The 20,673-nt window shown below is 64.8% G+C and overlaps 3 protein-coding genes across 3 annotated transcripts in view; 1 reads left to right on the plus strand and 2 right to left on the minus strand.

The window, feature by feature from the left end:
• CHLRE_02g077951v5 (uncharacterized protein) overlaps positions 1 to 5,182 on the plus strand; it is a 13,872-nt gene extending 8,690 nt beyond the window's left edge. The window contains exons 15-24 of the mRNA XM_043059179.1: positions 76 to 203; positions 420 to 1,200; positions 1,498 to 1,621; positions 1,905 to 1,972; positions 2,271 to 2,363; positions 2,643 to 2,783; positions 2,985 to 3,062; positions 3,359 to 3,525; positions 3,868 to 3,970; positions 4,119 to 5,182. Of these exons, the coding sequence (XP_042926813.1) occupies positions 76 to 203; positions 420 to 1,200; positions 1,498 to 1,621; positions 1,905 to 1,972; positions 2,271 to 2,363; positions 2,643 to 2,783; positions 2,985 to 3,062; positions 3,359 to 3,525; positions 3,868 to 3,970; positions 4,119 to 4,853 (2,418 nt within the window). The 3' untranslated portion in view covers positions 4,854 to 5,182. The remainder of the gene's footprint in view (positions 1 to 75; positions 204 to 419; positions 1,201 to 1,497; positions 1,622 to 1,904; positions 1,973 to 2,270; positions 2,364 to 2,642; positions 2,784 to 2,984; positions 3,063 to 3,358; positions 3,526 to 3,867; positions 3,971 to 4,118) is intronic.
• Positions 5,183 to 5,184: 2 nt separating this feature from the next.
• On the minus strand, positions 5,185 to 11,500 carry CHLRE_02g077976v5 (uncharacterized protein). Its single transcript, XM_043059180.1, has 8 exons — positions 11,126 to 11,500; positions 10,580 to 10,695; positions 10,353 to 10,419; positions 9,935 to 10,030; positions 9,445 to 9,582; positions 9,044 to 9,172; positions 8,580 to 8,891; positions 5,185 to 8,419 (listed from the first exon to the last, which is right to left on the minus strand). The coding sequence occupies exons 1-8, from the start codon at positions 11,189 to 11,191 to the stop codon at positions 5,333 to 5,335; spliced, it is 4,011 nt and encodes a 1,336-aa protein (XP_042926814.1). The 5' UTR covers positions 11,192 to 11,500; the 3' UTR covers positions 5,185 to 5,332.
• Positions 11,501 to 12,369: 869 nt separating this feature from the next.
• Positions 12,370 to 20,600, minus strand: CHLRE_02g078000v5 (uncharacterized protein). Its single transcript, XM_043059181.1, has 19 exons — positions 19,761 to 20,600; positions 19,424 to 19,582; positions 19,059 to 19,165; positions 18,711 to 18,780; positions 18,367 to 18,440; positions 17,927 to 17,989; positions 17,532 to 17,565; positions 17,053 to 17,145; positions 16,623 to 16,727; positions 16,141 to 16,266; positions 15,664 to 15,772; positions 15,392 to 15,440; positions 15,076 to 15,128; positions 14,773 to 14,877; positions 14,459 to 14,510; positions 14,092 to 14,179; positions 13,726 to 13,846; positions 13,436 to 13,503; positions 12,370 to 13,220 (listed from the first exon to the last, which is right to left on the minus strand). Exons 1-19 carry the CDS (start codon positions 19,833 to 19,835, stop codon positions 13,131 to 13,133), a joined length of 1,641 nt encoding a protein of 546 aa, XP_042926815.1. The 5' UTR covers positions 19,836 to 20,600; the 3' UTR covers positions 12,370 to 13,130.
• Between the last annotated feature and the right edge of the window lie 73 nt (positions 20,601 to 20,673).

The following is a 20,673-nucleotide window of genomic DNA, read 5'->3' on the forward strand; positions in this document are numbered from 1 at the left end:
CCCCCTCCCCACCACCACCACACACACACACACACACACACACACACACACACACACACACACATTCACACACAGGTGTTCGGGCCTGACGACCTGGGCGTGCGCCTGCACCCCTTCTTCTTCCTGGGGGCGCGACTGGGGCCGGACGAGCCGCGTGGCTGGGACTGGTTCGGGCCGGCGGCGGCGGCGGCGAGGTGGCGCGCGTGAGTGGTGGTGGTGCTGCTAGTGTGGGACAAGGGGTCTTGGGGGGCGTAGAGGTGTGGACGTTGAGGCGGAGGTGGAGACGGAGGGGGAGGTGGGGACAGGACGGGTGGCGGATAGAAGGTCAGGGGTTGTGCCGTTGGTTGGTGGCGCGAGGCGCGCCGCTGACTGTGGTGCCGCTGACTGTGACGGTGGTGCTACTTTCGTGCCCGCCGCAGGTGGTGGGGCGGCGCCCGTGAGCGGTGGCGCCGGCGCCAGCAGCAGCTGCAGCACAGGTGGCGGCGGGGAGCGGCCGGCCGCCTGCCGCCGCCGCTGACTGGCTCAGTCCCAGTAGCGGGACCGGCAGCGGCGGAGGGACCAGCGCAGGACGCGGGTCGAGGCCTGGCGCCAGCGGGACCGGAAGGCGGAGCGAGTCAGTTGGGGGCCGCGGTCGCAAGCCCGAGAGCCGCTGCGTCGCCGGCGTCTCTGGAGTTGCCGGCGTCGGCGGCGGCGGATCAGGAGGTGCTGCAGAAGCAAAGGGAGGCGACTCTAGGAAAGCAGGCGGGCCGGCACCAGGGGCAGGAGGGGCAATCACAAGAACAGAAGCAGGAAGAGGGGCAAGATGGGCAGGAGGAGCAGGAGGAGCAGGAGGAGGAGGATGTGCGGGAGGAGCGCCGGCGTGTGAATCAGCTGTGGGCGGCCATGACGGCGACCGAGGCCGCCACAGCCACAGCCACAACACCCACACCAGCGGCCACGGTATCACCAACCACGGCTACGACACCATTGCCAACGGGCTTCGCCAGCAGCAGGGACGGCGGCTGGGTCTGGAGCAAGCTGCGGGGCGCCACCACGGCGGCGGCGGCGGCAGCAACAGCAGGGACGGCGGCGGCGGCGGCAGCGCCAGGGGGTGGGGTCCCCGGTGTGGCTGAGCGCCGGCTTGGGGCGGAAGAGGTGGCGGGCGGCGGGGCGCCGGCGCTGCTGCTTCGCAACGTGTCCAAGGTGTTCCCAGGCCGGGGGGTGAGTCCACATGCTGGGACACACCCTGCCGCTGGGTTGGGCTACAACTTGCCCCCGTCCTCGTTCACGTGGACACACCTTTGCCCATGCTTATGCACGCCTGCGGCTTCCTCCCCCTGCCGCCCTCTGCTTGCACCCACTTCCCTACCCGCCCCCTCACCACCACCCTACCCGCATCACCCCAACCTGCCCTCCCCACCTCCCCCACCCCCTCTCCTCCTCGCTCTTTTGCACTGGGTTCGGCTGGTATCTACAACCCACCTCCCCACCACCTCCCACCACCTCCCCTTCCACCAGGTCCTGACCGCGGCGCCGCACGTGGCTGTGTGTGGTCTGAGCCTGGCGGTGGGCGGGCGCGAGACGCTGGGGCTGCTGGGGCCCAACGGCGCCGGCAAGACCACCACACTGCGCATCATGCAGGGTGGGGCGGGGCGGCAGGGGAGGAGCGGAGGGGGGAGGAGAGTAGGGAAGGGGCGGAGCAACAGGGGCACGGCGGGATGGGTTGGTGGGGCGTTCCTTAGGGCGAACAGGGAGACGTGAAGTCGGGCTGAGACTGTACCTGTAGATGTGGGTGGCGTGCTTTGGCGTATTGTGGACCAGCGGGCGGCAGCGGCGTGCAGGAGCTGGCTGTGTTGAGGCCTGCCGTCAGTGGTGCTGCCCCTGCCCCTGCCCCTGCTGCCGCTGCTGCTGCTGCTCCCCGGCAGGCATGTTGGAGCCGAGTGGCGGGTCGGTGCACGTGTGTGGACTGGAGCTGGCCACGGCGCCGGAGCAGGTGCGGGGGGGGTGTGGGGGTGCAGGGACGGGGTGGCCACAGACGGCATGATGGGTGGGAACGTGAGTTTGCAAGGTCGGGCAAGGCATGTGTGGTATGACGCACGCAGGCAGCGAGGTGCAGCTGGGCTGGGCTGCTGGTGCATTGCGCCCCACAACGCCTCTCCAACTCACGATCGTCACTGCTAGCATTGCCATCATCTGCCCATGCCTTGAACCCCCGCTACTCCTGCTGCGGTGCTACTGTACTTGTGTGTGTGTGTGTGTGTGTGTGTGTGTGTGTGTGTGTGTACAAGCAGGTGGCCCGGCGCGTGGGCATCTGTCCGCAGCATGACGTGCTGTGGCCCAGCCTCACGGGCCGGGAGCACGTGCGCCTCTTCGGCCGCATCAAGGTGGGGCGAGAGAGGGGTGCAGCCGTTCATGTGGAGAACGGGAGCGTGGGGGTTGAGGGTCCTCCCAAGCGTAGCATGCGGCCACCTGCGCAAATGTGCGCCTGTTGGCGCCTGTCTGTGTTGCCTCTGCCTCCGCGCCCTGCTTGCCTCCCACCGTTCCCCTCCCCACCTGCTTCGCACGTAGACACAAAGCAGGTTTGCTTCATTCCGCTTTTCCTTTGCATGCGCGCGCATGCACAGACTCGTGTTGTTCCCCTTCCTACATGCACACGCACACAGGGTCTGCGCGGCGCGGCGCTGGAGGCGGCGGTGTCCTCGGCGCTGTGTGAGGCGGGGCTGGGCGACGGCGAGGTGGCGGACCGGGCCGCGGGCGGCTACAGCGGCGGCATGCAGCGGCGGCTGAGCGTGGTGTGCGCGCTGGTGGGTGGGGTAGTGTGATGGGGTCGGGTGGTGGGGTGGTGTAGTTGTGTGCGTGGACCGCAAGGGTGACGCCGGGTAAAGTTTGTGTTCCCGAAACAATCGGATCTGTGCTGGTTTGCGTGGGCCGTACGCTCACCTTCCCCCATCATTCACCCGGTGTTTCCCTTTCTCTCGCCTCCTCCCCCGTCTCGCGCCCGCCAGGTGGGGTCGCCGGCGGTGCTGTACCTGGATGAGCCCTCCACGGGACTGGACCCGGCATCGCGTCGGCTGCTGTGGCAGGTGGGGGCGGGTGGTGGGGGCGGGTGGTGAGGGTGGTTGCGGAGGGGTGGAGCCGCGCGGGGCGGGGAGCTGCTGCACAGCGACACAGCTGTTGTCCACCACCACCACCATCACCTCTCCCACGATCACCTGACAAACACACACATACACATACACACATACACACTCACACACGCACACACCTGCGTGCACCTCAGCGGAGGGCACCAGCGGCGCCATGTCAAATTTGCTGCATCGCGTACATTGTGTTTGCGCGTTGTTTTCCTTGTACTCAACACGCACACACGGTCACACAGGCGGTGCTGCGCGCCAAGGCCCGGTGTGCGGTGGTGCTGACCACGCACTCCATGGAGGAGGCTGAGGCGCTGTGCGACCGGCTGGGGGTGGTGGTGGGCGGCCGCCTGAGGGCGCTGGGCAGCCCGCAGCAGCTGCTGGACAGGTACTCCTCCTACCTGCTGCTCAGGTGCGGGGGCGAGGCGCGCGTGGATGGCGGGCGCGGCATGCTGGGAGGTCTGGGAGGTCTGGGGTGTGGTTGTGTGTGTGGGGGGGGGCGGGGGGTTGTGGGAGAGGCGTGGCATGCGGATGTTGCTGGGGGGGTGTGGGGGGCTGTGGGGGATGGCGGTGCGGGAAGTGGCTGTATAGCTCCTATACTGCGGTCACTGGGATGCACTGGAGCAGCGCCTCCGCCGGTGCCGTCGTACACACGTGTGCATGCACACATGCGCGCGCCGCCCCTGTGCTTTCTTAACACACACATACACACACACACACATACACACACACACACAACACACCGCCTGCGCAGTCTGACGGTGGCTCCCGGCCTGGTGTGCGCTGAGGAGCGGCGCGTGGCGGACGAGGCGGCGGCGGAGTTTGTTCGCAGCTGCATCAGCCCCCAAGCCAAACAGGTGTGGGTGCTGGTATGTGCTGCTGACTGCGTCACACCTTGGAGAGCAGCCTCGCCATATTTCGGGTGTGCGTTTGTGTGTGTGTACCGTACATATTTTTGTACGTCACTTGCTTACCCTCCTCCGCCCACATCTGCCGCCGCTGCAGGTGTACTGCCTGAACGGCTGCCACAGGTACGAAGTGCCGCGTGGCGGCGGTGGCGGCGGTGGCGGAGGAGGAGGAGGAGGAGGTGGAGGAGGAGGAGGAGGAGGAGGAGGAGGAGCAGGAGGAGGAGCAGGAGGAGGCAGCGGGACAAGTGCGGGCGGCGCCATCGGAGGCGTGGGTGGTGGCATCAGCCTGGCCGGCCTGTTTGCGACCATGTCCCGAGCTATGGCGGAGGGCCGAGCTGGCAGCAGCAGCAGCGGTGGTGGTGGCCGCAGCGGCTGCGGGAGCAGCGGTGGCGGCGGCTTGGCGGCAACTGGCGCTTCAAGCAGAAGCAGCACCATTAGGGCTGCAGCGGCAGAGGTGCAGGATGCAGACGTGCATGACGAGTCGGCTCCCCTCCACCATACACGTTCGGGGGCTTGCGCAGCGAGCATCGGCTACCGCCAGCTGCAGCAGCTGCGGCCTCAGGGCAGCCCCGGCACGAGTGCTGCGGGGAGCGGCAGTTTGGGTTCGGAGGCGGCGGCCGGGTCAGCGGGAGGTAGCGATGTGGGGACCAGCCTCAGTGGGGGTGGGGAGGCGGCGGGCGGCAGCGGGCGGAGCGGTCAGGCGGGAGATGACGGCGGCGTGGGCGCTCTGGCGCTTGTGGACTGGGCGGTGTCAAGCGCCACATTGGAAAGCGTGTTTGTGCGCATTGCCCGGCGGGCGGGTGCGGTGGTGGAGGCGGCGGCGGGGCCGTGAGCGGGATGGCGATGGCGACTGGCGCGGGCTGTTGTTGGTGGTTGAGCTGAGATTGTTGTGTGGTGGTTGTGGTGCCTGACGTTTGGGGTTATTTACGTGATGGGCTGGAGATTAGCGCGAGATTGGTTGCGGAGTTGGAAGATCGAGACCTACAGTGTATTGCGGTTTGATACGGGTTGACTGTCGGTCTGGACACCAGTGATTCGTGTGGACGTTTGCTTTGTGTGTGTTCCGTGAAGGCAGCGCCGCCTGTGTTGAAAGGATGAGACGCGAGTCCTCAGTGAGACAGGCAGGGCTCGAACAAATGGTTATACCCCAGGAACGACGAGATGTACAGAACTTCTTTTAACCTGGCCATAACACAGCCTCGGTAGCTTTGTCAGCACTCAGCAGCACGCATCGCATTAATGCTTCATGCTGCAGTCGTCCAGCCAAATATACTGCAGCAAGTTAATGCCCCTTCCACCTCTCAGCCAGCACTAGCTCCTACCCCTCCCCCTCGACACCACCTCCCGCACAAGCGCCTCCGGCAGCCGCAGCCGCGACGCCTCGCCCCCCAGCGGCCCCTGCCCCTGCTGTCCCTGCCCCAGCCCCTGAACCGAGGCACTGCGTGACTGCTGCTGGCTCCCCCTCCCCGCTCCCGGCCCTGCATCCCTACAACTCCCGCCTTCCCCTCCGCGCTGCGCCTCCTCACTCCACTGCTCCTCCAGCGCCGCCGCTGCGGCCATCGTGGCCATCGCGGTTGCCACCGTTGCCTTGAGGCCGCGTGTGCGTGCCGTGTCCGGTGGCGAGGGCGGCGGCGGTAGGGTGGCCAGCCTCAGCGGCGTTGTGCGCCGCCGCTGCTGCAGCTGCGCCGCCCCTGTGTGTGCAGGCGGCAGTAGCAGTTCCTCCAGGTAGCCGTTCATGCCGTCGGCGTCAGTCAGCACGGGCAAAGCTTTGGCGGCGCTGCCGCTGTAGGTCAGCCGTGTGGGGGCCAGCTTCGCCGCCGCCGCGGCGGCGGCGGCTGTGGCCGCATCGTGCTGCTCCACAATCTGTGCGACCACGTCGTTGACCACCATCAGGCGGCCGCGGTTGTCATCGCTAAAAGAGCCATTGCCTAGCGACGCCGCCGAGGCGGCATGGGTGAGTGTCTGCTGGGGAGAAGCGGCGGTGCTGGCGGGCAGCCGCAGTTTCGGCACCACGGGTGCGCGGGGCTGATTGGGGCTGCTAGCCGACTGCGGCTGTAGCTGCTGCGGCTGCAACCGCTGTGGCTGTAGCTGCTGCGGCTGCAACTGCTGCTGTTCCGCCCTGAACGACCGCGACGACTGTGATGCCTGCAGCAGTGGCTGTAGCTGCTGCGGTGTGTGTTGCAGCGGCTGCTGGCGGCGCAGGCTGCTGCGGGGGTAGAGATAGTCCGAGGACAGCCCAGCTAGCCCAGCATCGTCATCACTTGATTCAGCCCCTGCGCTGCCGGCGTCAGCAGTATTGTGGAGTAGGTGCTCGCGGCGCTCCGCTGCGGGCTCCGAATACTCGTGCCAGTCAGACATTGAGTTGGCGGACTCGCACGCCCCCGCACCCGCTGGCAGCTGCTGGCCTAAGACGGCGGAGCGCGTATGCAGCATGTGGTGCAAAAGCTCCGGCACGGCGGTGGGGGCCGCAGCGGCGGCAGCTGCTGCAGCCGCAGACGGCGGCATCAAAGGCGGGGCGATGAAGGTCTGAGGGCTGCCGGCGGCGCTGCGATTGCCGCCGTCGCTGCAACACGAGATTCCCATTGCTGCCCCACCTGCTGCGCCCGAGCTGAGGCCCACGCCAGTGCCTGCGCCGCCCATACCGAACTGCGACCCCGTGCCACCCAGGCTACTGCGGCTCCGGTCCGGGCTGCTGTAGCACCACGGGCCGGGCGCGCCGCTGGCTGTAGCGCCGTCAGCTGCGCCTGACTGGTGTTGCTGGCTGTAGCCGCGCGTCGCTGCGGCGGTTACTGCCGCCGCAACATCGGCTACGGACGGCTGCAGTACTGCCGCTGCTGCTGCTGCCGCTGCTGCTGCCTTACGCTCCTCCGTAATCCTCTCCGCCATCTGTCCAACCACGCTCCGCGTGCGATGCGGTATGCGGCGGTGGTTGGCGGAGGCGAAGGTCGGGGACATGATGTGTGGCCGACCGCCACCGATTGCCTGAGCCGCTGCGCTCGGCGAGGGCGTTGGGCTCAGCGGCGGCGCACCGGGGCTTGTTCCGCCACTGGCAGCAGCACGGGCACTGGCGCCAAGGACGGGGCTGCTGAGCCCACCCTGAAACCTCCCGGTGCTGCTGCCGCCTCCGCTGCCGCCGTGCGTGGTGCTGCTTCCGGCCCCGGACTGCTCCGAGCCGGTGCGCTGGAGCAAGCGTGTGACCGGGCTCGGCAGGTCGCCTCCAGATGCACGGCCCAAAGGACTGGGCGCGTCTACAACGGACCGTCGCCGCCCAGTCCTGGAGACCACAGGCGGCGGGCCCAACACGGGCGGCGCGCCTGTCGGCGACCCCAGCTGCAGCGGTGGCGGCGGCGGCCGCCGCAACGCCGTCGGCGGCGCTGTGGCGCACCCGGCCCGGATTCCGGCGCCTGATTTGTCCTGTGCCGGGAATTCGACCGAGTCCCACCAGATGGGTATCAGCGGTAGGTCGCCGAGGACGAGCGAGGAGGCCGAGTCAAGCGACTGCTGCGGCGGGTCCAACCGCGGGTCTGGTTGTCGGGGGACCGCCGCTGGGCCCTCGTGTCCGGCAAACGCGGTGCTGGCACCTGGCCCAGGGGACGTGGCGCCGCGAGCGGCGCCAGGGGACGGCGGCAGCAGCACCCGAGGCGGCGGCGACAGCCCAGCAGGGTCTGCGCTGGATGCGGGTCCAGGGCTGGTGGGCGCCACTGCTGTCATACCGGTGCACAAGCCAGTGGTGCTACTGCTGAGGGCTCGGCCGGCGCGGACAGACCCGGGGCTGTAGCAGCTGCCGGGCCCTGCTGCGGCGGAGGCGGAGGCTGACACAAAGCCCAGCTTGGGTGGCAGTTGTGGCGGCTGCGGCTGCGGAGACAGGGGCACCTGTCCAGGCTGCGACGGTTGCTGCGGTTGAGAGTGCGAGCTGGGTGAGAGCGGCTGCGCACGGCCATGATGCGGCTGTTGCGAGGGAAGCAGCTCCGTGCAGCTGTGCGCACGCAGCTGCATACGAAGCAGCGCCCGCTGCGCGTCCTCCACCTCCACCTCCACCTCCGCCTGACCCACACGCAGAAGCTGCTGCTGCGGCAGCCGCTGTTGGCTTTCCGAGCTCCCATGGGTTGGTGGCGTAGGTGTGCCGCAGCGTGCGTGTGCGGGCGCCACACCTGCCGTGCCTGCTCCTGACTGTGGTGTGAAGGGACTGGACGAGGCCCTGCGGCGGCTGGATGAGTGGGACGACTGCCACTGCATGCCTGCTGGTGGTGAGACACCGCCGCCGCCGCCGCCAGAGCCGAAGAAAGTGTTGTGTGGCTGCGAGGGAGTCTGCTCCAGGGGCTGTGTGCGATTCAGGGATGGCTGCGAGAGCGACAGCGTGCGCCGCAGCAGTTCCTGGCCCTGGTCACCAGGGGGCGCCTGTGTGCACACACATGCACACACACATACACACACACGCATATCAAGAGAAGATTCAGTGGAACTACAGGGTCGGTATCTTGCCGGCGGCGTCCATCCCACGCCACCATCGTTTTCAAGTGCAAGGGCACGTAGGCCTAGCTTTAGAGTGGTCACTCACTCGGAGCCGGACGGCGCCTGGAGCCGCCGCCGCCGCAGTCAGGCCGGGCGGCAGAGGCGTCATGGCAGTGGGCGTGCCACTCCTGCTGCTGCTGCGCATGCCGCCCAACGACTCTGTCCGGCCCATGGGCACAGGTGTGCTGCTGCGGCTGCTGCGGTCGGCACGCGGCGGTGATGCGGCGGCCGCCGCGGCGGCTGCGGCGGCCGCCGCCGCCGCCATCACCGCCTCGCTCTTTCGCTTCTCTGCTGAGATCTCTTCTAGCATGGCCTGGGTCAGTGCTTTGCGCGGTGTGAGCGGCTGGGCCTGGCTGGCCTATTGGTGTTGGTGGGGCGCAGGGGGGCAGGGGGCAGGGGGCAGGGGGCATCGGTCATGGGGCACTCGTGCAGTTGGGACGAAGCACAGATGTGTGTGGCTGGACGAGGCGGCTGCACACCCCTGATCCATCTCGCCACGCACGTGCATACCTGTGTGCCGGACATCGCGTCGTGTGCGGCATTGGCCACCTCACGCGCCTTGCGGATGGCGGACATGGCGGCGGACAGCGCTTCCGGGTCCCGAGCCACGTCGGCCCAGCGGTTTCGGTTGGATCCAGGCTGCGGCCGGGGTGTGTGAGCGGCGGGAGGAGGAGGAAGCTCCAGTCAGCATTGGAAGTCAGGTGCTGGAGTGCGTGTGCGCACACGATTATGAAGGAGTGTGTGCGTGCGTGTGTCCATCGTTAGCGCTGCTTTGTGCCTTGCGGCGGCGCCGTCGGGGAAAGTGATCCTGCGACCATCGCTTGCCCCACAACCCTGAGCCCTGCGCGCCCCTAGCACATCGCAACCCAGGCCAACCCAACCCACTGCCGCCCTCCCCCCTCCCCCCTCACCGTCATGATCTCCTGCATGAGTCGGTCGCGGCTGAGCTTGTCCACCATGGCCCCGAACGGCAGCGCCATACCAGTGGGCAACAGGTACTCGCCGCCGGTCAAGTTCTTGCCCAGCACGAACTCCTCTGTGAAGAACATCTGTGAAGGCCCGTGACACCCGGCACAGTATGGGCATCGTGGGTGGGGTGGGTGGGGGGCAGATGGGGCTGCTGGCCCAGCAGCCATCCGCACGCTAGTGGGCTGTACGCATGCTGCACTGTCTCAAAGTGCCCCATTGTCTAAGTTCAGCCGCGCGCAGGAGGATGCGCCTTCGCTGCACCGACAGGAGGATGCCCCGACGCTGCAATGACATCATTCCAGATCCGTCAGGCTGAGGCAGAGGCTCTACCAAGCAGTTCGCCCACTCAACCAGCGCATGCACTCAATTATATGCCCGTTCAAGCCAAGACTCAAGCCTTCACGCCCACTCAAACCCAAGCAAGCAGCGCACCTCAAACTCATCCCAGCCGATCAGGCCGTCCTTGTTGATGTCCATCAGGTCAATGAGGCTCGTGATGGTGGCGTCATCGCATGGCACCTGCGCCGCCTGCAGGGACGACGTGCGTGCGGCAGCACCACAGATAAGAGGTGAAGAGGCCCGTGCACCTCACACCGTGCAAAGTACGCGTGCCGCGTGCTAGCCACACACAGCAGGTGCCACACGCATGCCGCATGCAGTGTACGTATGGGTGGGTGAAGACGCCGCACGGCGCACAACAAATAAGTGGCCCCGCGCGGGGGACGCACACACCTCGTGCCACCCTTACACGCACACGGCATTGCCATGCATGTGCTTCCTGTCGCGCGCTGCCATGCGTGTGCAGCACACACACACACACATGCCGTGTCATGCCATCTCCCGCACTCACCTTGAGCGCCTCAAAGAGCTCACTCCTGCTGAGGGTCCCCGACCCGTCGTCATCCACCAGCTCGAACCTGCGGCACCAGGTCGAGAGTGGACGTGGTCATTCAGGTGACGTGGCTCGCAGGGGATCCATCAACCCGAGGTCGTCACACAGCCTCCACGTGCGGATATGTGCACGTGGCGTGCGTTGCCGCCGCCGCCGCCAAGACAGACAAACAGAAGGCCGCGCACCACTTGGCAATGAGGCGCTCGACTGCCGGATGCAGCTCATCCACAGTTCCGATCATGCGGTGCGTGTGCAGCCAGCCGCGGATGTTGGACGTCTCGCAGCTGCGTGTGGCCTTGGCCTGCAGACAGAGCGCAGCGTGCCGTGCGTGGTGGCAGGAGGCACGTTGCAGGAGTGCTCAGGGCCGTTTCGGAACAGTCACAGGGTAAGGATTGAAGACGGAAGCTATTGAAGGACTGCCAAGGATGTCGTGTTCCGTGTTGCACAGTGGCTCGCCCCAGGGCCTAGCCCAAGGTGGAGGAAGCCGGGGTGCGTGGAAACCCTGGTTTTGGGGCGCCCCCTGCGGCATTTCCCAAGCCCCAGCACCGCCTGCCGCAAATGGAGCGCGATAACTTCGCATGCAACAATTCTGCTTAGGATTTCAAGCTACGGTGGAGGCTTGGTGGCGACATGTGCGCGCGTGACAAATGTTGAATATTCAGGTGCCGTCAGCCGGCGGCTGTGCAGTACCAGGCCTCGCTGCATCATGTTGATGAATATGACAGTCTTACCTTAAGAGCCTCATCGAGTCGTGGGAGCCTCGCAATTTTCTCTGGTCCAGGAGACCGAGGTGCCATCACGCCCGACGCCCGCGCAGCTGGGCACGCCTATTACTCGCTAGATGACATAGTTGCACTGAATGTATCTCTCTTGGTGAATGCGAGAATCCGTCTGTTAGGAAACCGCCTTGACCAGGTGCTATTGTAGTTCGAGCCAGGTAGATGCCTAGTAGTCACCGGGCCTGCGAACGCAGTACTCGTAAGAATTAAGTGCTGGAAATGGTGCAGGTGGCTGTTAAACGGACCTGCACTTTCAATCGAACGGTCACGGTTTCGGACTGCCCGTGCGTTCTCACAGCATTTACTTGAAGCATAGACAAAATGTTCCATTCACACGGTCAGTTCTCCAGAAACAGCAAGAATGGAAGAGTGGCAGACCCATGACGAGCAAGTTAGCGGGCGTCCGTTTGGTGCCGTTTTTGCCCCAATATGGCCCTCCGTTATAGCCGTAACATTGCTGTAGTGCAACCCTCCAGACGCTCAGTACGGATACAGAAGGGCTGTCTCCTTCTAGCCCCACCTACCCCAACATGCCCCCACAACAGCCCACATCCACAGATAGGCCCATGCCCTCGCCCTTTGAACTCCACTCACATTCCATTATTCGTGTTAAGCACCGCAATCATGCTGCATATAGGCTATGCGCATTTAGCGAAGTCATTCACGCGGTCTGCCACTCTAGCGCCCCTGGATGCGAAAGTGCATCGTGCACGTTTACTGCAAAGCACACCCGAGGGCACGCCACATCGAGATAAGTTACGGTACTACCTACTAGCTATGGCCCATGTAGCAGGAACGCCGTAAAAGGACTTGATGACGAGCTGGGGCTACCCTTAGAGTAGGGACTTACGCGCCGTCAGGCCTTCCTCCCACACTCTCCCCCACCGGGCCTGGACGTCCCGGCCAGGGGTAGTGTAGCCATCAGGCTCTACACGCAGTTTTTGGGCTGAGCCCCCCGAGCGAAGCGATCCAGGGGGGGGCGAAGCCCCCCAGGATTGCCCCTGTCCGTGCGTGCGTGCGTGCGTGGTGTCGGCAAAACATAGCATACTGGCGCAAACCGCGAGCGCCACGTATTATTAATTGCTATTCCCTATTGTAGAAAAATAGGCGGCAGGGAAAACTCGGCCGGAGTAAGAAGCGACCTCGCGAGTCCATGGACATCTTGACTTTCTTCAGTCCGCGAGTATAGCTCTCGGGCCCTGAATATCTTACATCCATGTATCAAAACATGTCGACGACAAGCGTCTTGGGGCAAGAATGTCGAAATCTTGTGCAACAGCCGAACCATGCGTGCCGATCCCGCCTTAATTATGTCGCGGCCCCGGATCACGCGCCCGAGCCCCACTAGCCGTTTGTGGTGCTTGTGAGGGATTTGGAATGAGGTATGACTCATGTGTGGAGTGGCGTGGACAGGGCGTGGCGGTGCCTTTGGTATGCCCCTTTGCCAGTCCCGCTGGGCTTGCAAGGGTGCTGTTCATGTCGCCGGTACCCATCGTCACATCCCTTGCTCTAGGGGCTCAGCCCATTTTCCAGCTGTACAAAGCTGACACCCCTTGTTCGCAGAAGCATTCGGAGTAATCATCAGAAGACTGCAGGAGGAGCGTGCCTCTCATCGCGTCAGGTGGACTGCGGGAGGATCTTGCCTCTCAACGCGTCGCTATCAAATCAAATCGAATTGAATGCTTCGCTACTACACTTTGTGTAGCCTCTTACGACGATCCGCGCGCACAGCGGATTGAACTCGTGACCTCTCAAACGTGTTCGCTCGAGTTCAGAGAACCTGAATGCTCGATACCAATGTAGCAGGAACGCCGTAAAAGGACTTGATGACGAGCTGGGGCTACCCTTAGAGTAGGGACTTACGCGCCGTCAGGCCTTCCTCCCACAGCCCAGCAGGGGACGGAACCAACACATCACATGCACCCTGCCAGCCTGCGGAAGCACCCCCGTGCAGTGCTCACGTGCGGCGCAGGAGCCTGCTGCCCCGCCTCCGCCTGCGGTCCGGCGCGCCCCAGCCGCCTCTCCGGCCGTCCTTGCTGATTGTGACCTGTAGGTGGGGCGAGGCAACAAGCGCGACGCAGTCACACCCGGGACAGCAGCAGCAGCAGCAGCAGCAGGCGCACACAGTGGGTTCACGCGCTGCAGTGCGCTCCCGTGCCTGGAGAGCACCCCAGCACGTGCAGTGCCCGCAGCAGCCCATCGGCAACCCGTCGGCAACCCGAGGGCCAAGGCGTCGCCGCTTGCAGAGGATCAGGGACGTACCTGCGTGACGTCTCCCGTGTGCACACTGAGGCCAAACGCCTCGTTGTGTCCCGACACGCCGCGCATGCCTGTAGGAAGCACACACGTGCGGCCGATCAGTCGCGTCCACGCGGTCAGCACGACACTGCACACAGATCGAGGTGGACAGATTGAGGTGGACAGATGACAGAGACGACATGCGGCTGGGAGGGGCGCGCCACTGCCCACAGCCCCGACCACCAGCAGCAAGGAATGGGTTAGCGCAGGAGCCGAGGTGGCGGAACGACGCGGCCACCCACGCGGCCACCCACCCGTGCTGAGTCCGGGCCGCTCCGCTAGCATGACGCCCGCCACTTTGAACTTGGTGCCGCCGCCGCTGCTGGACTTGTCCAGCACCTTCACAGCCACCACACACTCCTTGGACTGGGTCACCTGAGGCGGGCGAGGGGATGGGCGGGTGGGTGGCAGTTGGTTCGGGGCCTCGGGTGGGGGGCTGCGGCGTGGTGCTGGTGGTGGGGACGCGACACGTTCCATGACCTTCTGGCACAGATGCCGTGCCCTGTGCCCTGATATCTTCCCCGGCACTGCCCTGCCGGGCCCCGCCCCCAGCCCAAGCCCCGGCCTCGCCCCTCCCCCCTCTCTTGCCTCCTTTCCTCCCCTCCTGTTTGCCCTCTCGCCTTGAGCTCTGCCAGGTAGAGCTGGCTGACGCGCATGGTGATGTGCGCGTCCACTGTCACCGGGTCGCAGGTGCAGCCGGAGGTGCAGCTGGGGGGGGGGCAGGAGGAGGTGGGGAGGGCAGGAGGAGGAGGGGGAAGAGATGGGCGGGGCACGGTGAGGGGCATGCACGGCTCACCGCGCATGCATGAGATATTGGGAGAGCCAGCAAGGCCAAGAGTGCTGAAGGTCGCTTTGGAGCACCGTACACGATTTACAGGAATAAACCAGAGACGCGAAGGCGCAGGGGTGTGTGTGGGTGTGAGGGGAACGCGCCCGAGGCCGCACCGACCAGCCAGCGCGGCCCGGTGGTGTGTGCCAGCGCCTCACCTGAACTCCGCTTGGCCCATGTTCTCATAGCTCCTCAAGTGCTGGAAGAACACTGTGTGCATACACATGCACACGCACGCACACGCATGCACACGCATACAGCAGAGGCCAGCACTCAGCAGGTTACCCACGCAGATTCTAAAGACGGGCGTGCCACGTCGAGCCGGGCTTGCTTCCTCCGTCCCCTCCCCTCCAGGCCCTCCTCGTGTTCCCTCGCCAGCGCTGTCTCCCGGCGCCTCCTGCTCGCCTACCTGCCGTCCCTGCCCTCCCCCCGGCTGTCGTTCATGGACGGCGACCCCCAACACCCAGCCTACCCTTGACGGGCTCGGTGGATTTGGAGATGGCGGAGCGGTCTGTGTCCAGGCGCAGCGTCAGAACGCTGCCGGTCTTGTTGGTTACCCATCCCCACTTGGGCTTGTCTGCGGGGCCGCGGGTTACGGTGCGTGGTGGTCGTCAATATTGGGTTGTCATGGACGCATGCGCACAGCGGGCAGGGAGATGCACAAGCACAGCAGGCTGTGTGGAGAGGTCGAGTGGCCATTGCGCAGGCATTTCAACGATCGGTGCTCGGACACACGGACACACGCGGCCTCCTCGGCCCCAAGCAGTTGACGCACCTGGGCGGCCCTCGTTCAGGTACTCCCACCCCTCCGAGGACAGGGTTAGGTTCCTGCAGACCACACACACACACACACATACACATGACAGATACAATTACAGTGAGGCCGTGGAGTGAGGTTGCTTTAGCACAATACGCACACCGTACACAGTGCTCACTAGTCTTTCCAAAGACAATAGTCGGCCAGAACACACCGAATGAACACTGCCGTCGTGGGTCACAGAGCAAGGGGCAGGCCGAGCCGCCAAGCCTTCTGGCTCGGCTTGCCGGAAGCCACTACCTAACGCGGCCCTGGCCCCAAGCGCCACACTCACCTGAAGGTGTCTCCCACGTGGCACATGGTCATGTACGGCGGCTCGTTGTCTGCAGTGGGTGCCGTACGTGTGTACGTCCAGGGGGGGACCAGAGGCACATGAGGATCCAGCGCCTCAGAACACGAAGAGCCATGACGGCCCCTCTCGCCACCCAGACGCCCTGGCTTCCAAGAACCCTAAGCCCCCACACCGCAGCCACACCCGCATCCCCGCCCGCAGCCCGCAGCCCGCCGCGCACCCATACGTCCGCCGCCACACCCTGCCCTACCCACCCGTGTACATGGTCTGCTTGGGCACCCCCTCCGCGATGACGGCCTGGTCCTCGGGCCCGAAGGGGTGCAGCAGCAGGTCCAGTGCCGCCTGCTGGATTAGATACACCGTCTGAAGGGGGCGGGGAGGGGGGGGGGTTGCAAAGATGGTTCAGAGAAGTGTAGCGAGGGTAGCTGGGGAAGGAGGGGGGCGTGCTTTCACCATGCCCATCAGAGGGGGGCGGGCACGTGGGCGGAGAGAAGGGGACAGGAGAGAGGGCGGAATGCGAGGGGCAATGCACCTGCATGGTCACCCACCGCAATGAGACAGCTGTGACGGCTGCTTCGTGCCACGCCGCGTCACCACAGACCAGAACTTGAACCATCGCATTCGCTGTCACATCCATCAACCCTACAGGATACCGTGGTCACCATGGCTGAATGTTCCTCCCATTTGCAAACATCCAACCACACAACCCCGCCCCCCCCCCACCTCCTCACCAGGTCCGCCATGGCCGCGTGCCCCAGGTCCCCCGAGTGGAAGTCGGTGAAGAAGTTCTCCCACAGGAAGCCCTCCTGCTGCTTGAAGCCCGACAGCCGGTACAGGGCGCTGCGCTGGGACAGAGACTGCGGGCAGCGGCAGCGGCAGCGGCATCAGCGGCAGCGGCATCAGCGGCATCAGCGGCAGCGGCGGCAGCGGCAGCGGCAGCGGCAGCGGCAGCGGCAGCGGCAGCGGCATCAGCGGCAGCGGCGGAAGAGAAGCGGGATAGGGAGGTGGAAACAACAGTGCAAATGGAGGGTGAGGTTGATGGTTACTAACGGCGTCAACTTGGAACCAGCAATTCACACACATCTTGACAGGTCGGGCAGGGATGCCCCATGTGTCCCCATGTGCCCCTCCTCCATATCCCCCGCACCCCCCCCCCACAGTTTTCTGTTTTAAGACACCCCAGGTGCCCCACCATGCCGCCCCGCCGCCTCACCTGCACGTCGTAGTACTGCGACAGGGCGCCCTGCGCGTCCTCCGTGGACTCGTAGAAGTGCCGCCAGCCCCCGTAGAACTTGGGGTGGCCCGGCGGGTACGTGCCCTGCGCGACCGGGAGGCAAGGGGCGTGCACAGTCAGTCCGTCAGCGCGTGTGTGCGTGTGCTCGCTCCGGCCCTCCTCTCGCGCCCCGCATGCGCACAGCGGGACTACCGCCCGAGTACATGACTGCGTCCCCATACCTTCAAGGCTGCCAGTGCCCGTTCCTTTGCTCCGGGCCCCCGTCGTCCCGCGCCCCCCTTGCGCCCCCTGGTGCTCCACTTTGATTTCTTGACTACGCAAACCCCCTTCCCGCCACCACCATCTCTCTAGATCTACCGGGGCTGGTCTCGACCGCCACCCCCCCTTGCCCCGCCCCTCGCCCGCCCACCATGTTGTGTGTCATGTGGTGCATCATCACCACGGCCGGCTGCTTGGGCAGCGCCATGATGCGCCGCAGCAGCCGCTCCATGCCCTTGACGATCTGTGTCCGCGCGTGTGTGTTTGTGTGTGTGTGTGTGTTAACAAAGCAAAAGCCCGCCCGAGTGCGTGTGTGCGCGCGTGTGTGTGTGTGTGTGTGTGTGTGTGTGTGTGTGTGTGCGTGTGTGCGTGTGCGTGTGTGTGTGCGTGTGTGTGTCAGGTGGAGACACACGCAAAGTAAGGAGAGAGAGAGGGCGGTGTGCGTGGTGGAGGCGGTCCAGGTGGCGGCGGTTGTGGGGTCAGTAGTCGGGGGCGATGGGTCACTCGCGTGCAGCACGGCAGCCGGGTATGCCAGGCACGACACTGCCGCTGGCGCCGCCGGTGCTGGCTGGCTAGCTGGACGGCCGGCCGCATCCCGGCGCAGCACGCTATACGGCGCCCACCACCCACCGAGTTGTCGTACAGGTTGGAGTCGTGCCCGTCACTGCGGAACCAGCGGCAACCCAGCGGCAGCAGGAACAGGAGGAGGGGGCGGACAGGGAGCGACGTGTGAGGCAGCGGATTGACAGCGGCACCACGGTACTTGACACGCGCGGAGGCGCAACCAATCATGCCAAGCAGGGTTGCAAAAGGCCGCAGACACGCGGCCAACGGCCCGCTACAATATCCCCAACTGTTGGTGCTGTTTGATTCCGCCAAACACACCCACACACGCACACAATACGCAAAGTCCAGCGTGTTTGTTCGCTTGTGCCCTCCAAACACATGACACCCACCACACAGACGCAGCGACACGCCCACGCCCCCACACACGACTGGGCCCACACCCGCCCGCCCCCCCTCACTTGAGTGTGTATTCTGTGAGCACCAGGTCCACGTCCGCATCCACACTCAGCTCCAGGCACATGCTGCAGGGCAGGCGACGCGAGGTGAGGCGAGGTGAGGCGAGGTGAGGGGAGGTGAGGGGAGGTGAGGCTAGTTGAATTGAGGCGGCGTAGCGTGGCGTGGTGCATCCGGTGTGGGTCAGCTCATCAGCTATCATCAGCGGTGTGCTCAGGACCGCGGGCACGCCGTGCACTACCGCTGTTTGAAACCCGACCCACATTCCGGCCTATCCTCCTGAAGGGCTCCTGGCACACACACAGCGGGTGTGTCGGTGCTTCCACATCCCGCTGCTACCACAGCGCCTACGTGCGCCTCGCTGCTCGCTGCATCTCATATTCATTACTGGGAGGTGTGACAACAAACCACTCGCGCCACCCGCTCGCCCGCCGCCGCGACCCACATCATGTATGAGGACGGCACGCCCGGCGTGCAGCCGTTGCGCGTGGTCACGTTGCTATTCGGAAAGGCCCGCACCTGCGGTCAGGCGGCGTGCAGGTGGGCAGGGTGGAGCAGGCCGTGAAGAGCTGTGCGCTGCTAGAGTGCGACCCGTGAGCACTGCCGCATCCATGTACACCCGAAGACCCCATCCCTTGCCAGCAGCCGTAGCCTTCACGCCAGCCCAACACTGCGAGCGCTTGCCCGGGCGCTAGTCACCCTAGATTGTCCATCGGAAGCCCGAAGGGCAAGACGCCTCGACCTGCCTAAGGCCCCAGGGGGCCGCACACACAGCCGAGGGCATCTCACCAGGTAGTTCCCGACCAGGGAGAACCAGTCGTTCACGCCGCGGATTGAGGCGCCCTGGCCCCACGACACACTGCAACAGGGCGGCGGAGGGGAGTGGAGGGGGCTGGGGTCGGGTCAAGGACTGACGGCCGTAGCATGATGGCGCCGGCAGCTCGCCACGGACAGGCAGGCACAGGCACCCGCCACCCAACACCCGCCACCCGCCACCAATCCATCACAGCCCGTCAAGCGTCTGTCCCACCCCACCCCGTCATCCCTACCGCAGCAGCTGGTGGCGTCGCACGCCCGCCCTGGACGCGACACACGCATGCCCGCCCCGCCCGCCCCCGCACGCCCGTCCCCCCGCACCTGCCGCCCACCAGGCCGACCTTGATGGGCTTGCCCGACAGTGCGTCGTGGATGACGCGGCGCAGGCGGGTGGCCGCGCCCATGTACACCATGCCGCGCTGCAGTTGCTGCAGGCAGGTGAACACGATGTGGGTTGGAAACCGTCGTTCAGGCGGTGGGTGTGACGTGGAGCGTGGGGGTCCAAATAGCTGACAAGCCGCACACCGCCAGGTTCATTCTGATCAAAATCGGCTCCGGAGCTTGCGCTCAGGAGCTCCGGCCAGTGGTCAAGGACGTGGTACCCTGCACTTGCATGACGCCGTCTATCAGGGCTGACTGCAAGTGGGCTGTGCATCGCTAGGGCCCGCCCCTCGCTGGTCGCTCACCACGCGCGGGAGTGTGAAGTTGTACCGCAGCAGGTGTGAAAGCACGCTAGAGACCCGCTGATTGTCCACCGTTACGCGCGTGAACGTATGGCCCCAATTCCATTCCAGGTCTGGTCTCCGCTTGGTCCTCTCCCGCGCGTCAGGTTCAAAGGCTGGCCCCTGCAGCCAAGGTACCGAGTCGCTGCCATTATCCCTTTGCACGCACAGTTTAGCAGACCAGGCCGGTGGTAGGCATGGGCGGCGGCTGCCGAAGAGGGAGGGGCAGGTGGGTGTGTATGCACGGGGCAGGGCGGCCAGAGCAGTAGCAAGGGGTGTTGTACCGACCACCAGGACTCACCATCTCGTGCCCGGCGCGCAATGCCGAGGGCAGCGCTACGAGCACGCAGCAGATTAGCCACCCTCTTGGCAGCATCGATCACTAACTAGCACCTAAAGTTGGAAACGATCAATTGGAGATGTATATCCACCCCCTCAGAAACAGAGCTAAACCATCGTTAAGCTTCATGTACACATTGTATCACTACGCTTAGCGTACGTCAATAAGGTTCGCTGAAGGACGCTTCGCAACAGTTGGAATGTTTCGCTGAGTTGCGGGTCCGAATTGTGCCGGCCCCTGCACTTATGTAACGACCTAGATAGATTTGATTGGAAGCCAAGAGCAGAATTACCATCTGGTAGAGCCCGGTTCGACGCTGGCCGATCTCGGCGTGCCATACCCTGGGGCCGCCTTGAAAGCTAGCGCTTACCTCGGGGCCAAACCAAACCCCAACCTCTCAAGCCCGCGTGTAAGTGGTTACCCCCTGCATCATACAACCTCGATGCAAGGCCCAAGTGCTCGACCAGGCCGGGTACATGTCGACATAAGTAGGGTTGTGCCGCCCCTGAGAAATAGAAATATAGCCTAGAACAATTCTACATTAATATAGTGTAGTTTTGAGAAGTTCTGCAGAAGAGGGGTAGAGCGTTTCCGCAGTAGAACGTGCCGAAATCTGGACCCAGTCGCTGCAAAATTGGCGTTAAAGCAGGGATTTTTACTCCTTTCTGTTTCAAACACTCGTATGTCAAATAAGTACTAGTTATCAAACAATGGCACAGCATGCTGACAAGCCGGACCCTCCGGGAAAGCCCGAGGAGTAAAGTATGGCGACAAGCAGCTGGGCGCCACTACGTACGCTGCCACTATAAAATAGGCAGTATGATCGACACTATCATGCTGAAGTTGGGTTTGGGTGGCGTGCCACACGCGGACA

The sequence above is a fragment of the Chlamydomonas reinhardtii genome, chromosome 2, assembly GCF_000002595.2.
Source record: "Chlamydomonas reinhardtii strain CC-503 cw92 mt+ chromosome 2, whole genome shotgun sequence".
NCBI lineage: Eukaryota > Viridiplantae > Chlorophyta > Chlorophyceae > Chlamydomonadales > Chlamydomonadaceae > Chlamydomonas > Chlamydomonas reinhardtii.